Here is a 15,899-nt window from a genome sequence, read left to right as displayed (position 1 = left end):
TTGTTTACTTGTTCCAACGAGTAAGAACTGTACAACTGAGAGGCTGCTCTGGCGTAGCAGAGAGCATAAATGAAAGAAAGTGTGAGTGTAAATGAGGACTTAATTTGCCCTGTGAAACCCTTATTACTGGCAAAGAGGTGTAAGAGGTGTAAGAAAGAAGGAACCTATACAGCAGCTGTGGCCAACCTCCCCGCAATGTTCCCAAAAATGTCCCTTTCCTCCCAGATCCCTGTGCTGACCTGGGTAGGGGAGCCGTCTGGTGCAGCCATTAAAGGAGGAGAATTAAAGATGGTGTCAGCCGTTGGGAGTGCTCTTTTTTGCTCAATCAAACAACTTTGCCCCGGCAGGATGCAGCCTACCAGCATTCTGTGTCATGCCAGGAAACCCCAGAAAGTCTAACTCACAATTTATGTGATCATTTTATTAGAAATGATTGAAGAACAAGACTGCACTGGTTATAATATTCTATACTTCTACTGAGTTGGCTTTTTATAAGCAAACAATTACAGATCACATGATTAATCTATTCGTTGTACAAAAACGATACTACAGTTGTAAATTAATACTGCAGGGAACACTCAATCATTTTGAGTCCTGCTCTTAGCAAAATACATAGGAATAAAAATGCAGGCTATTCTTGGATTCCCTTTACAAAGATAAAAGTCGCCATTCAGAAAATAGGAGGAATGGAAAGAAAAAGTTACCTAATGGGATTATTTCCAAAAGCAATACTTAAAAAAAAAAAAAAACAGAACCAAGATAGTCCCAACAGTACATATTATGCCATATTAGCTAGCAAATATATTACAGCAACTAGAAATGTGCTTATGCATTCTTGATAACACCTCAGCATCTCCACCCACAGCATAGCCTGGGCAACCTCTGTGTTCTGTGCCTCATATACAATATAATTATCTCTCCAAAGCAGTTTGTCCCCTACCACTTGTGTTGTGACTGGCAGGGAAAGAAGAGTGATAATAACTATCCTCTTGCATGAGATCCATGATAAACACAGTGTCAGTATCTCTCTGCAGAGACTACCAAATAGGGAAGGTGAGGTTGCTGGTGATTTTTGTGATATGATCCATGGTCCAGTGGGAATTTGTCTCATATAGCCCAAAAAACCTGCAAGAGAGAATTGTGAAGAGCAGGTGGCTGCCATTTAAGTGTCAAGATCAATCTGTTGCTCCGCTGAACTATTTGAAACAAAAATCAAATGATCTTTTTTTAAATCCAAGTTAAGATTGAGTTTTATGTCCAGATGTCCAGGGAAGCTTTCATTCCACCAACAGCTCAGAGTTGTACCTTAAAGATACAGTCAAGCCCCTCTTCTTTCTCCCTCTAATTTTTCCTTGGTGCACACACAACTTCTGTCAGTCTTAGGTTGTTTTTTTTTTCTTTCTCTGTGTAGATCTCCACTCACAAGCCCGTAGTACATTAAATCAAGGGTAGATATATCTAGTAACACATTGGTTTTGCTCCTGCACTGTACACTTAACATTTAAGAGCACAGGCTATCCGCACTAATGAAAAAAATCGGGAAGGAGCATGAGCAAAGAAATACTCATGCAGATACCATCCATGGTCAGAGAAGGTCAGAAGTGATTTTTCTGGCAGAATAGACAGTCTTCCCATTACAAGAAGGGCATGGAGAAGGGAAGACGGTTTAGGAGCTTATCATTTATGTTTGAGACCTGTTTTTATCCACTTAAAAGAACAGCCCAGTTCAGTAGCTGCACTAAAGCTCCTGTCAGATAAATAAAATACGTCAACAAATGGTGTTTATTATGAGTATCATAGCTTTTACAAGTAATGTTTAGTTGTCAATGCCATAAAACTAAAGAACAGTAAATGATTACATGCATTACAGAAACAGTAACCTTTATTTTTATACTTTAAAAAGGAGAATTTAACTACAATAAAAGGAAAGCTACTATTTGATGAATAATTTATTGGGCAATTTCATTTAAACCTTTTCACCCTCATTAAAGCAAAATTAATAGTTAGCTCTTACATAGCACTCCTCACCTGAAGATCTCAAAGTGCTTTACAAAGGTAGGTACAGGGAAATAAGAAAACTGAGAAACAAGTCTTAAATGACTTGCCCAAGGTAACATAGTGATTTAATGTTAGGCTCAAGAATAAAACCCAAGCTTCCTGTTTCTTTTGCATACCACTTTTCAGCTATCATAAATCTCTGAAGACTCTCTTAGTGGAAAATGTAACTCTACCTTTCAGTTCTTAAACTATCTCCTCCAAAAGACAAAATACATAAATGTCTTTCAGCATAACTTATAAATATAATTATAATGTATATTGCATGTGATGTAATTTCAATAGTACATGCTCAGCAGCCACATTATAAATCATATTAAATTATGAGCAAAATGAAATCTAAAACTGACTAAATCAAATCAACAGTGTAGCAAAAAGTGACAGCTATATATGTATTTTATTCTCAGCATATATTTGTAATGGGCATTCAGAGGGCAGTATTAAAATACGTATATTTTGGCTCTGCTCATGCATTAATATGATCATATTATTTCTTCTTTCAGCTCATTGTGCTAAAGTCAATATCAGTTGCTTCAGAAAAAAAAAGTGAAATCTTTTTCTGGGCTTCCTAGAAAACATTGGCTATGTCAGGCTCTTTTTCTAAAGGCAGTATTTCTCATACAAGCAATGTCACAGCCCATTCAAACTCCTAGAGTAAGATCAATATGCTATTAAAAATAGGGTAGCTTACCTGAAACATTTTTAAATAAAATCCATAAATGCTTTTTTTATTCTGAGATTTGTAAACTTGTCTAGCTGCTCATGAATTTCTAAATGTATTTTTTGGTGAAGGATAGCTATAGTTTGATAACATACAAAATAAACCTATACTCAACTACAAATCCAGACAATGAAATTATCCGCTTATACAATGACCTTATTGATGTCAGTGGGAATTTTGCTATTGATCTTGGGAGAGGACAGGGGCTTGATTTCACCCATAGCCTTTTAAATCTTTCCTTTATTCTGGACTTTACTGGAAGATAATGTAATTTGTGTGGTTTTAAGAAATGAGTCAAATTTTGGTCTGAGGCCTGACTCATTTCCCATAGAAGTCAATAGAAAGACTCGGCCCACCACAAGAGCTGGATAGCACCCTTCGTTACTTTGTAAATCAGCATTAAATCCATGGAAGCAAACAGTTATTTTGGATTTATTTCATTGTAACTGAAAATAGAAATTGGCCATAAGCAAGAAATAAAACAAACTTGTAAGTCTAAAGCCTGCTAATCTTATTCATGCAAGCAGTCCAATTGATATCAGAGGGACTACTACTGTGAGTATGGAGAATGAGTTTTAGAGCCTCATCCCCAGAAGGGCTGAGCATCCTATCCCAGTGGAAATAGTGTTTGCTCAATACAGCTCAGGATTTGGTTCTCTAGGCCCTGCTAAAATTGCAAGGATTCTGAGATGTTGCAAAGAACATGTGCTGCGCTCTGGGATTTAAAAAATTTTGTTTTATTTTTTTCTAATTTGTCTTACAATGCCTTCTCTTCCATCTTCCCAAATTTAAGCTGAATATAGCTACCATAGAAAGTTTGAACAATGGATTTCTCTGGATTTTGCGGTACTCTGTTGGAAAGCAGCCTGTCATGTTGCTCACACACTTTTCATCTTGCTTGAATACTCAAACCAGGTAGCCATTCTTATTAGTGTGTAATTAGCTTCAGGTTTAATTCTCATCCGGTTGTGAATATGCAAGCCAACTGACTAAAACAATACCATGCTGCCTCCACCAAGTATTGCAAACTCAGAGGAAGGCCCCCCAACTCCATGGCAAAAGTATAACAAACTGGCTGCTATGTTTCAACTTATTATTTTAAACAATGCATTTAAATAATATAAAAATATAAATTTTGAGTTGTCACAGGATTACAGTCTCAGATAAGGACCAAAAATATAGCTTTTGTTATGATTAAAAAAAAAAGCCGGTTAAGTTTAATAATGGTAATGGGTTCTTTAAACGTAATAAACTTCTGTTAAAGAACAATATATTCCTCAGGAGTGTTTGCAGCCATTGCACTAGTGTTCTGAGGAATGGCAACAGTGAAGTGTAAAAAAATGAAGAACATAAAAATGGAAAACCAATGTTGATTTTTACAATGTTTCTGGTATTACTGAGACATGATCCAAAAGTACCTTCAAATCAATGGGAATCTTTTCATTGACTTCAGTGGGCTTTGAAGTGAGCCCCTAAAGGATTAACTGTAGCATAGGTAATTTCATTTTTTAGCAATACACTTTTCAGCCTGAAAATGTCTCTGTAAATATTTTAATAAAATAACAAATTTCATCCAGATATCCTTAGGATGACCATGGAAAATGTAAATATTATTTTAATTCAAATATAGGACATTTGTAAATGTGTTTCTCGTTTATATATACTTAAAAATTAATTATCTTTGTTCTCCATAGTAATGTAGTTCTAACATATGTATTTTTCCATCCGTGTAGGTGGATGTGTGCTCATAAGACCAACCCAATTCCATAAATGGGAATTAGCCTTTCAGCTAGCTCACATATCAGTTGAGACAGACCTTTAATAATATAAACATTATCTCTGCAAAATGTTTTGCTCCCAGCTCAATATTTAAGCCTTTAAGGATATTAGTATGCTGTAGTGAGTGGCTTTTGCAGCAATTTTAGTACCTATGATAAGAGCCATTACTTTTTTTCCCCCAGGGCTCATGCTTCTTTCTAGGCATAGAGGCAATAAGAGGGGAGCAGGAGCTGGTGCTGGGGAGAGCCAGCTTAAAAGCTGGCACCATCTCTGTGAGGAGTCAAAGGCACAGCAGGGGACTGGGTGTGAACCGTGACTCAGCTGCCCCGGCTCATGCCCAATCCCAGATGCTGAACTTCGGCTTCTTAAATGTAGTAAGAGCAGCCCAGCTCTTACTATATTTAAAAGGCAAAGGCGCAGTGCAGGGCCCAGTGCAGTACCCACTGCAGCTCTGCCTTTTAAATATAGTAAGAGCCACTTGGGTGGCTCTTACTACATTTAAAAAGCAGAGCCACAGCAGGGTTAAGTCCCAGAGCTGGAAGCTTGCAGCTCTGCAGTTTCCCCCCTTAACAACTAATCCAGTAATCAATGGAAATTCCATCAACTACTTGATTAGCTGATTAAACACAATTTAACATCCTTACTAGGGAGTAATTATTTCAAAATAGCAGCAGTGGAACATCTATACTCCCACTATTTTGAAATAAGCAATATTCCTCATGGAAAGTGGGAGGAATTGAATGGGTTTGATGGTGTGGATGCTCTGCTTGTTGTTTCAAAATAAGGGGAGTTAGTGTAGACCAGACCAAAGAGATTAAGGCCAGAAGTGTTCCCTAATTTTGGGTACTCAATTTGAAACCCCTAAGATCTGAGTTTTTCAAAACATTTAGCATTATATAGCACATCATACGTTCGGTGCACTATTTGCACTGATTTCAATTCCATCAGAGGAGTGCTCAGCACTTCTGGAAGTCAGAGCCTAGAGTCTCAAGTTTGGCAACTATCATAGAAGGAGCACACAACTAATGACCACCAATAAAAAGCCTGGTTGAAGTCACTTGCCTAGCAACACACAGGAACTTAGTGGCAGAGGCAGGATTAGAATCCAACTCTTCAGGGCAACATTCAACTTCCTAAACCAGGAAACCATCCTTTCTCTTTCTGTAGTCCCCTGCCTCATCCAACTTCCCATCTTCTGCAAGAAGTGTAGCCTCTATCCTACAGAACACAGCCTTCACTAGACAATCCTTATGATTCATTCTCAGAGCAAGTCCATCATGGGTACTGAATGAGATAGTGGTCCTGTGGAATCAACAATATGCGATCATGTAATTAAAGACTATCATAGTGCAAATTCACATGGGTACATCCAAACTTGATTACATCCTTTGTGTTACATCCCCTCCAACTTTATCCTGTACCATTCTTTTCCTCACCCCAGTGCCATTCCCCTCACCTAGCTAGTCCCTGTCTCCCATTCCTTGGGCTTCTCCTTTCAGTCTCAGTCACTTCACCGAGCCAATCTAGTACCCTCCCTCACATCCCCTCATACACTCTATCTCTTCTTCCCCCTCTGTCCAAATTCCTTGTCCCTCTATTTTACACAGAGAGAAACTGAGACTCGGGATTATTAAAGACTAAATCCTAAAAGCACACCAAGGGTCAGGCTGTGCTTTAGAGTTCTTCACAGTCTGATTGAGGAAGGGTTAGATCACTAACCTCCTGCCATAGAGTGATGCTGTGCCAAAAACACTGTGCAGTGTCAGAAGCACAACAATCTGTAGAGGGTCCATTCCCCTCCAGGAATGAGAGCGGCTGGTAGAGCTGAGTAATCCACTGCCTCTACCCCCCACTAATTTTTCCAGGCCCTCAACATGTATTGGGGTTCAGGGAAGCCAACAGAAGAGAACTCAGCAGTGTGTGGAGGGCTGCCTTCCTTCTACAGGTCTGATCCTGCCCTACTAGGGCAATTCTTCTAGGTTGGGGGATGCTGTGGAGGAGGAGGAGGTTGTTCTCTACATTATTTTCCTAAGGTCACACAGGAAGTTTGTGATGCAGAACCCAGAATTTCTGACTCCTCATCCTATGCCTTAATAATTTTCCTGGCCTCATGGAAGGGAGCTATTCTTACATTTACAGAGCAAAATAGAATTATAAGCAGTCATTTTGTCTGGAACAAGGTTCATAAATTTTGACTGCTCAAATGTGACATATTGGACTTCTATTGTTACCATGAGATGGAGCACTTCAAAATAAATTCTAAGTGACAAAACTCTTTAGCTTTATAATCCTATTAAGAAGACAAAGTGTTTTTTGTAATAGCACATGAATGACAGAGATGGAATTATGCTAAGATTCAACACTGACTTTTGCTCTTATGTAAAGGAGAGTCACATCATCTGCAGACTATTCACGATAAATTAAAATATCAACAAACTCAATGATAATGATATACAAAGGTGACTTCTCTATAGATACTAAATATTGGGAGGAGTACAGAGAAAGGAAGGTATCCTGTAGATCTTTACCAAGGATCCGATCCTCCAAACTCTAATACTTGTTTAACTTTAACGTTATGCATACTCACTTTGAGATCAATGAATAATTGAAATCAATAGGACTACTCACAGTGGTCAAGATAAACACTGGAAATCTTTGATGGCTCAAGGCCTAAGAGAGGAAACACTGTGGGCCATCAACATGTTTTCTTAGTCTATAAAGTGCTAAGGCAAAGGCTCTGCAAAGGAGGAAGCACAAGGGAAGGCTCAGTCTTGTTTCTGCTAATCCCTAGCACTACAGCCTTTCACTGCAGAGAGCCTTTCACTGGAAAAGGGGGGAACCAGACCATTTATTGTTTTTTAAGCTTATACTTAAAAGTATAAGCTTTGTTATGTTATGCCCTGGTAATTCAATGTGTCACTTTGTAGGACTGGGCTCTGGATGACATTTGCATCACCAGTTATCAATGCCAGTTCAAAATAGTCACCATCTTGCAAGGCAAGGGTTGCTACTGCAAGACATCAGAAACCTGATAAAACTCCCAGTGAAGTCAGAAGGAACTGGCTGGGCTTTAGACAAGGCAAAATGCTGGTCAAATAGCATTACACAAGACTTACTGACTCAAATAATGAATATTTCATGACATTAAATGGAACTGCATTGCTCAGCCTGTCTTCACTATGTTTCTTGTAGTGTTATTGTTGGTTTCCCTACTGTTTTCCTACAGATGAAGCATTAGTGCTGATGATTGTGCTTGGCCCATTTTTTGTACAAAATGTTTTTTTTTCTGCATATCTGATTTCAATTAACTTGTACTCTAAAAATTTTTAAAAACTTCATTTGTAAAATGTTTACAATAAAACTGTGGCTCAGTTCTTTAAAATAAATTATTCCCATATCCATATTCATTTTAATTTAAATAGAATTATTTTGGAATTGCCAGCTTTCTGGGCTTTCTCTTTCAAAAACCCAGTCTATGAACCAGCATTGGAAGTAATACCACTGTGAGACAATGTACTGTGCAGCACATGGGGGAGTTTAAGAAACAGTTTGGAGGCCTCCTCCCCTCACATGCTCAGAGTTAAGAGCAAATGTCACAATCTCACCCTAAAGGTGTGTTATTTTTTTGGCCATATGTTGTGTGTGTGTATCAGTATAGACAGTGAGACATGGATTTAGCCAGTCAAGATACACCTGAAAGATACATGTATAAAACCAACTGTCTCAAGCCATTCCTTCCCACCTACACTGCTCTTTTCAGCTGTGTAGTGTCCCACTGCCTCTCACTGCTGGTCCCCTTCTCCTTTGCGGGGAAAGACTCCAGCAGCGGACTGATGGGGAAAAAGATAGGAAAGACTTGTTAGATCACAACAGCTGGAGCCTTTCTCCTATATAGAGAAAAACACCAGCAACTCCCCACTGCTGGTGCCATTCCCTGCTACAAGGAAAATCTCCAGCAGCAGTGAAAGGGTCTGCCAATTCCTCCACTGCTGAAGCTTTTCCTTGCCAGAAAGCAAAGACTCTGCAAAGGAGGGAAGCACTGGAGAAGGCTCAGTTTTGTTTCTGCTAATCTCCAGTGCTAGAGCCTTTCACTGCAGAGCCTTTCACTGGAAAAGGGGGAACAGCTAAAGTCTTTGCTTGCTGCCTCCCATCTGCCAGACCTTTTGCTGCCATATGCAGCTACGCACCAATGTGGATGCAGGGTGCTTTTGAGTGCAGCATGTACACTATACATACACTACAGGCCACCAAAAGTAGCTTGTACTGTAGATTTAGCCTAATACAATGTAAAGTTTGAGAGAAGGGCTTAGAACATGAAATATCTACATGGAAATATAAGTAGAAAAACATTACCAAGTAATAGATCTCTTCCCATATGGAAAAATCCTACAGGCCATAATGGGGATTAAACCAATAGGATTCTGTTGAAAGTACTTTAAAAATCTGTGGGATTTGATAGAGAATTATAGAGTTGCAGCGTTTGATTTTCTTTTGGTTGATTTCTGTTAAATCCTGTAGAAGAGGTAAGATTTGGTTTTGCATCTTGGAATGGGATTGTATTAAGCCAGCAAGTGTTCTGTAAAACCCGCACCAGTTCTTTGCTGTTTACTTGCATGAATGGCCCTTACAGTAATGAAGGCTGTGGGAACAGATCCTGTAGAAATAATAAACACTTTATTATATTAACATTAGAGCACATTTTCACCAGACCCAACATTGGGTTAATCTTCTTCTCAATTTTCTCCCAGATTGTGGTTTAAATGTTCATAAGCAGTGTTCCAAAATGGTTCCAAATGACTGCAAGCCCGATCTGAAGCATGTCAAAAAGGTGTACAGCTGTGACCTTACAACACTAGTAAAAGCACACATCACCAAAAGGCCAATGGTCGTAGACATGTGTATTAGAGAAATTGAATCTAGAGGTAAGACATAGTTAATAGACTTTGTTTGCTTTAATGATAATCCCTTTAGATTGATCTAGGTCATTTGGGGGTTTGCTGAACTGCTCAAAACAATTTCAAATGGAACATTTGATGACTGCCAATTATCCTATGCAGTTGATATCATTCTTGGTGTTATTTGTTGGTTCACAAATATCTGTTATTTTTTAAAAGCTCTGCTGATATTATTTAATGTCTCACAAGCAGCCTGTTAATGTAGAAGAGCTGGACAGATGCAATTAATGTTTCATAATGCACAGCATACAGTATTGTTTTGACATAGCTGCATGCTTGCTAAATTCCACTCTTGGATGGTCTCCGATCTTATTGATGTTCATGTGCATCTTCCTAATCCTGTGCTTCCCATGATATTTTAATCAGAAAGATTAACACAATAAAAACTAGACTAGTTTTTAGAAAGTGCATATTTCATCTTCCTAGCCCACATTTTATATTCTTTACTAAAATATATGTTTTGCTTCTAAAATATTTACTGTACATATAGCTTGCTTAATCTCCAATAGCTGATAAAAAGGAATTAGCTCATAATTAAGCTAATCTGTTTTTTCACCCCTTGGAATCATTATCATAAACATGATTATACAAAATGATTGGGAACTCAGCCTAACAATGCTGTGGATGCAAGGGTCAGGGTTAAAAGGATGGGGTGAAATTGTATTCCAAATGAAAAACCTGGGAAAGCTTTTAAAAGCTAACTGACCTTATTACCTCATTGCCTTAAATGAAAAACCTGGCAAGGGACAAGCCTATTTTAATAGAGAAGTGAAATTAATACTAATTTTAATCAAGTGAAAATGTTCTCTCCTAACAGGTCTTAACTCTGAAGGACTGTACAGAGTCTCAGGCTTTAGTGACCTAATTGAAGATGTAAAAATGGCATTTGACAGAGGTACCTGCTTTAATGTCTGTTGTAACTTGTATTCCAGCACATTGTGAAGGGTTCTATTCAGCCCAGGCGTGCCTCAGCCCAGGCTCGATCTGCCTATTGGACTCTCCAATGGCAAGGCTGGTCATTGGGCAGCATGGACAGGTGCCATCCCCAGGAAAGATCTATAAATCCTATTTTAGCCTTGGTTGCCAAAAGCTGCCCTTTTCCCTCTGACAAAGTTTGTGACTTCACAGTGCCTGACTGTGGTAGTTGGGCTCTTGGGAACAATGTCATTGGGTAGGAAAATACTGAACATTCTCAGTTATTGCCTTAATTTACTAGTGAACCCTTTCTGGGTGGGCCAATGAGTCAGCTGGGGTGTGTCTAGACTACATGGCTCCGTTGACGGAGCCATGTAAAGTAGTTTACTCGACATAGTCAATGAAGCAGAGATTTAAATAATCCCCGCTTCATTAAAATAAAAATGCCCGCTGCGCTGTGCCGGCACAGAAAAGGTTCACTAGTAAATTAAGCTCCTTAAAGGCTTCCCTTGTCGACCGATCCACGTCTAGACTGTCGCGCTGCGCCGAAACAGCTGATTGTCGGCACAGCGTGATGGCCATTTTTATTTTAATGAATCAGGAATTATTTAAATCTCTTCTTCATTGACTCTGTCAAGTAAACTACTTTACATGGCTCCGTCGACGGAGCCATGTAGTCTAGACATACCCCTGGAGAAGAACCTTAACAGAACAGAGCAACTTCAAGCCTTCTTCCCTGAATGATCCCTCCAAAATAGTGAGGATCCCATGGGCTAAATGTCCTTCCTCTTCCATCAAAGGGAATAAGAAAAGAAAGGCGTTCCCACTCTCAAAGCTCCAGAGGAACAATCAAGAAGGGGAACTTCTTCCCCATAGGTTATTTTACTTGAGCCAAATGTTCCAGCTAGAAATCACCCCTCTTTGCCTCTCCAGGCTACTAGGGCTACACAAAAAAACTCTGGTAACATCAGCTTCTCAGTGGTCCTAGCTAGGTTTGGGGTGCTAAACAAACTCAAGCACTGGCCCAGTGCACATTGAATTCAAGAATAATAGCACTACTGCTCTGAGAGGGTGAGCACTTGCCTTTTCCTAGCAACTAAATACTAAAAACATTTTCTTTTTTAGTAAACTTTCCTAATTTTCCATTCAATGCTGACAACTGTGTTTTTGGCAAAGTGATATGTTCAAATATAGTTGATCTGCAACACGTTTTTGCAACACAGTCACCATTAAAAGAATCACACGGATGTCTGCATAACATTTTTTTTTTTTTTGTTAATTTGAGATTAAAAAAAGAACTGGTCTCTGTACAAAAGGCTTGAGGCTTTAGTCTGAAACAGTGAAATTCATAGTCAAATAACAGTTTTTATTGATTAGTTTTCATATCCAGAATCTGTCTGTGCTGATCTTACTAATTGCTTAATTGCCTAGATTTTTCCATTGAAAACTATTTTAGATCTGTTTATATTTTTAAACCATTAATATTATCTACTTTCTGTACACAGATGGGGAAAAAGCAGATATTTCTGTGAATATGTATGAAGATATCAATATTATCACTGGTGCACTTAAATTGTACTTCAGGGATTTGCCAATTCCACTTATCACATATGATGCTTACCCAAAATTTATAGATGCTGCAAGTAAGTATAAAATGTTTCCTTGTTTTCCTTTCTGTCCCTTTTTCTCTCCTTGTTTTATTAACATGTGTTAAGTACTGCTTAAGCTCTTCACATGGGTGCTGTAAATTGGGATGAAAGGACTAAGGATGAGCCATAGATTATATCATGTAGTACCTTTGTTTCCATTTCTCCTCCATTTTTCTCAAATGTTCTTCAAGTAGTGTCCCTTTCAGTGCTTTGCTTGTGACTTACATGCATTCAATGCACCTTCAATAGGAGATTTTCTTTAGCAGCAGCCGTTCAACCCACACATGTGCCATTAGTATTCTCATGCTCTGTACTGAAGCTATTTCAGGCTATGCAGGCGAACTGCCCTGTCAGTTCCTTCTCAACTGGCGGCAGAACTAGTATTTCCATTTCTTTCTTATCACGGTAGTTTTGGAGCGTCTTAGAATCATAGAATACTAGGACTGGAAGGGACCTTGAGAGGTCATCGAGTCCAGTCCCCTGCCCTCATGGCAGGACCAAATACTGTCTAGTTCATTGGGTTAATTTAGTATATGTTTAGCACTTGTGTAAAAAAACAAAACAAAAAAAATCCCAAATACGTTTCTGATTATAGAGACTCCCGAGGGGAAAATTCTTGTGAGGGGTATGCTCGGTTCACCAGGGTTCAAATGTTGCCCCTCATGTAAAGAGGCCATTCCAGTCAGTGGTGGGCACGCTAAGTGTGTTCACTGCCTGGGTAAAATCACATGTGCTGTAAAAGTACAACCAGGAAGACTCATTTCCACTCCTCGTGATGGAGCATTCCATCCTTCCCACTTCCGAAATGGGTCAGGCCTCCCCTGAACATCAGTCTCCAAGAGTCTCTAGCACCCTTTCCACCTCTGCTTTTACTTAATAAGAGAAATCCTTAGAGTTTCCCCCCAAAGCCTTTCCAAAAAGGAAATATATTTCTTTTTCCAATGGTTCCCCATCAAAGGCTACGTCTAGACTATATCCCTCTGTCAGCAGAGGGATATAAGTGAGGCACTTCAAAAATGCAAATGAAGCAGGGATTTAAATATCCCATGCTTCGTTTCCATAATCGCATCATGGCGCTCTTTCGAACAGGCGCCATTTCGTAAGTAAAACTGTGGTCTAGACGCGATTCTTTTGAAAACGGCAGGCATTTTCGAAAGATCCTGTACTCCTCATTTTTTACACCTGTCTGCCCTAACAGCCTTTCATACTGCTGTTGAAGGTATCTCTCTGTTTGCTCATGCCCACAACCACAAGCTTTATGAAGAGTTTGGGGAATCTCTTCTTATAGACAAAGATTTGTGCTCCTGCTTGGAACCTCAGTTTGGTTCTCAAAAACGTCACAAAACCCCTGTGACCACCACCCTTTCTAGTGGTAATAACTTCAGCCCACAGTCCAAGAGATTGGGGCTTTAATGACAGACTTCTTTTTACAATGTTTCACAAAGTTATGGTGTCCTTGAGGCCACATTCCCCTACGGGTGCTTCACTACCCACTCTCCTTTCTCTCTGTTTCAGTTTCTGCTGAAACTTGACAGTATAGAAGAAACTGAGGTGGCAATTGACTCATACAACCTGAGAGAGCCTTGGTACAGGGCAATAGGATTTGACAGCACATGCACAGACTTGAATGGACAGTGCTAATGACAATCTCAGATTGAGGATACTTGAGCCCACACACTAAGTGAGCGCCCAGGGGGGATACGTCTTGAACCATAGTTACTGTACAGTGTGAATAACATTTTCTCCCATCACTAGGTGTTGAGTGATCCTGTTTACCTGACATTGTCGTAATTCAGAGAACCCTTCATTTAATTTTATTATTATTTTTACTGTGAATAAGGTAATTTTATGAGCATGATTGATAATGAGATAAAGGACCTCTAGGGATGAAATCTTAGAGTTCTGCCATTCAAGTCAGTGGCAGAACTCCCACAGACTTTAGAGAGTCAAGGTCACTTGTGCAAAACTAGTCCAAGTCAGTAGTGATTTCCATTCTGACAGCTTTTTTCAGTACATATGAGGAATATCGTGGTGGACTCTGTCCAGTTCCTAGTGGACAGGATTTCATGTGTCACAGCTCATCACAGCTCTTGTCTTCTGACACTGTTGTTGACAGCTCATTGGGGAGGATATGGAAGCTATTGTGACTGAGTCATCCCATCACTCCAGAAGAAACTTTCCAGAGAAGGAGGGAGGCACACTGGTTAAAGCAAAACCAAAGCTCCTTGTCATAATCTGTAGATGTATAGATATGTAGATATGTAGATTTAATCATGAAGACCCCTTTCAGAACTGTTACTCCCCAAACCTAGCGTGTCTGTACTTTTCTGCTGGAAGTCTGGCATTGTCTTCATTTTTTTTTTAATGTTTCTGTTTCAGAAACCATGGATCCTAATGAGCAGTTGGAAACACTTCATGAAGCATTGAAACTACTGCCGCCTGCACACTGTGAAACGTTAAGGTATCTCATGGCACATTTAAAGAGGTATGTAGTTTATTTTCAATGAATGAATTCATCTGAAACAAAGGTCAATCTGCAGCCTCTACGCAAGACTGTGTAAGCCAGGAGAAGGCAAACTTTTTGGCCTGAGGGCCATATTGGGTATGGAAATTGTATGTAGGGCCAGGTAAGGAAGGCTGATAGAGGCTGTACTCCCCAAACAGCCAGGTGTGGCCCACTCCCCATCCCCTATCCAACTCCCTCTACTCCCTCTTTGACCACCTCTGGGATCCCCTGTCCCTATCCAACTCCTCAGCCTCTGACCACACCGCCTGAAGCTGGCAGTGCTGCAGCTGCACTGCATGGCTGGAACTGCATCCATGCCACCCAGAGCTTTGGGGCCAACAGCACAGTTACATGCTGCCCAGGTACTGGAGGAACTGAGGCTGTGGGGAAGATGGAGCAGAAGGGAAAGGGTGGAAGGATAGCTGGCCCCTGCTCATTGCACTGCCCAAGAGATGAGTTGACTTCTCCCAGCAACCCCACTCCTTGGCACCAGGAGCTTGGGGACCGGATTGAAGGGGCCGACAGGCCAGATGTGGCCTACGGGCTATAGTTTGTCCCCCTCTGGTCTAAGCCTACAAGATGTGTTTTGGGCCTTGTGCAGATTTCTATAAAGAAAATTGAGAGGTTTTTTTGGTAAATTTAACAGCACTACAGTCTCATTTGTTATAGGAGAATGAACAAACAAATTTAAATACGTCTTAAAAGAGTACTTCATTAGAATGCACTAAAACAGATACAGAAACACTGTGGTGTCGCCTGCCGTCTGCACTTCCATAGTCCTTAAGGACTTAGACAAGTAAAAGGAATACAATTTTGAAGAAAAAAAGTCTAATGTATTTCTATGGTATTTGTAGGTACTGCAAATATCTACAAAGCAGGAAACTAGTACCCTTTTGTTGACAATGTGTATACAAAACCATAGAGTAAAAAATGGAATTGACATAATAGCTACTCTGCCCATTTTAGTTTGTGATATGTACTTATTGTCAACGTGAATAATCATTTATTGTCTTATAAAAAGCTTCATTTTAAGCCTTTCTAGTGAAAACACAGTTGTACTGAAGGATGTATTGATTCTGTTGAGTCTGTCCAGCAGAATGCAATCCCAGGGCTACTGTATGTTCTGGACCAGATACATCAGTGGTCATGTATTTTAATGGAACTTCAAATGAATGTTTTAGTACAGACTCAGGAATGGAAAACCAACAGCAAAGTAGTTAAAAAGCTAATTTTTAAATATCTTGTTGTTCAAAACTTGTTGCTGATCTGATTACCAGGTCATTATATAAATTCTTAAGCTTCTGTCATTTGCTCAGTGT

At 39.6% G+C, this 15,899-nt stretch overlaps 1 protein-coding gene across 5 annotated transcripts in view; it reads left to right on the top strand.

Annotated features, from left to right (window-relative positions):
• Positions 1-15,899, top strand: part of CHN1 (chimerin 1) — a 178,903-nt gene that overhangs the window by 160,058 nt on the left and 2,946 nt on the right. For all 5 annotated transcript variants that reach the window (XM_075933671.1, XM_075933670.1, XM_006119476.4 and 2 more), the window contains 4 exons: positions 9,304-9,477; positions 10,328-10,405; positions 11,931-12,068; positions 14,454-14,559. In XM_075933671.1, coding sequence (XP_075789786.1) covers positions 9,304-9,477; positions 10,328-10,405; positions 11,931-12,068; positions 14,454-14,559 — 496 coding nt within the window. The remainder of the gene's footprint in view (positions 1-9,303; positions 9,478-10,327; positions 10,406-11,930; positions 12,069-14,453; positions 14,560-15,899) is intronic.

Source organism: Pelodiscus sinensis, chromosome 7, assembly GCF_049634645.1.
Source record: "Pelodiscus sinensis isolate JC-2024 chromosome 7, ASM4963464v1, whole genome shotgun sequence".
Lineage (NCBI taxonomy): Eukaryota > Metazoa > Chordata > Testudines > Trionychidae > Pelodiscus > Pelodiscus sinensis.
The sequence above is the reverse complement of the archived record's forward strand: the minus strand, read 5'-3'. Positions and strand labels throughout refer to the sequence as shown.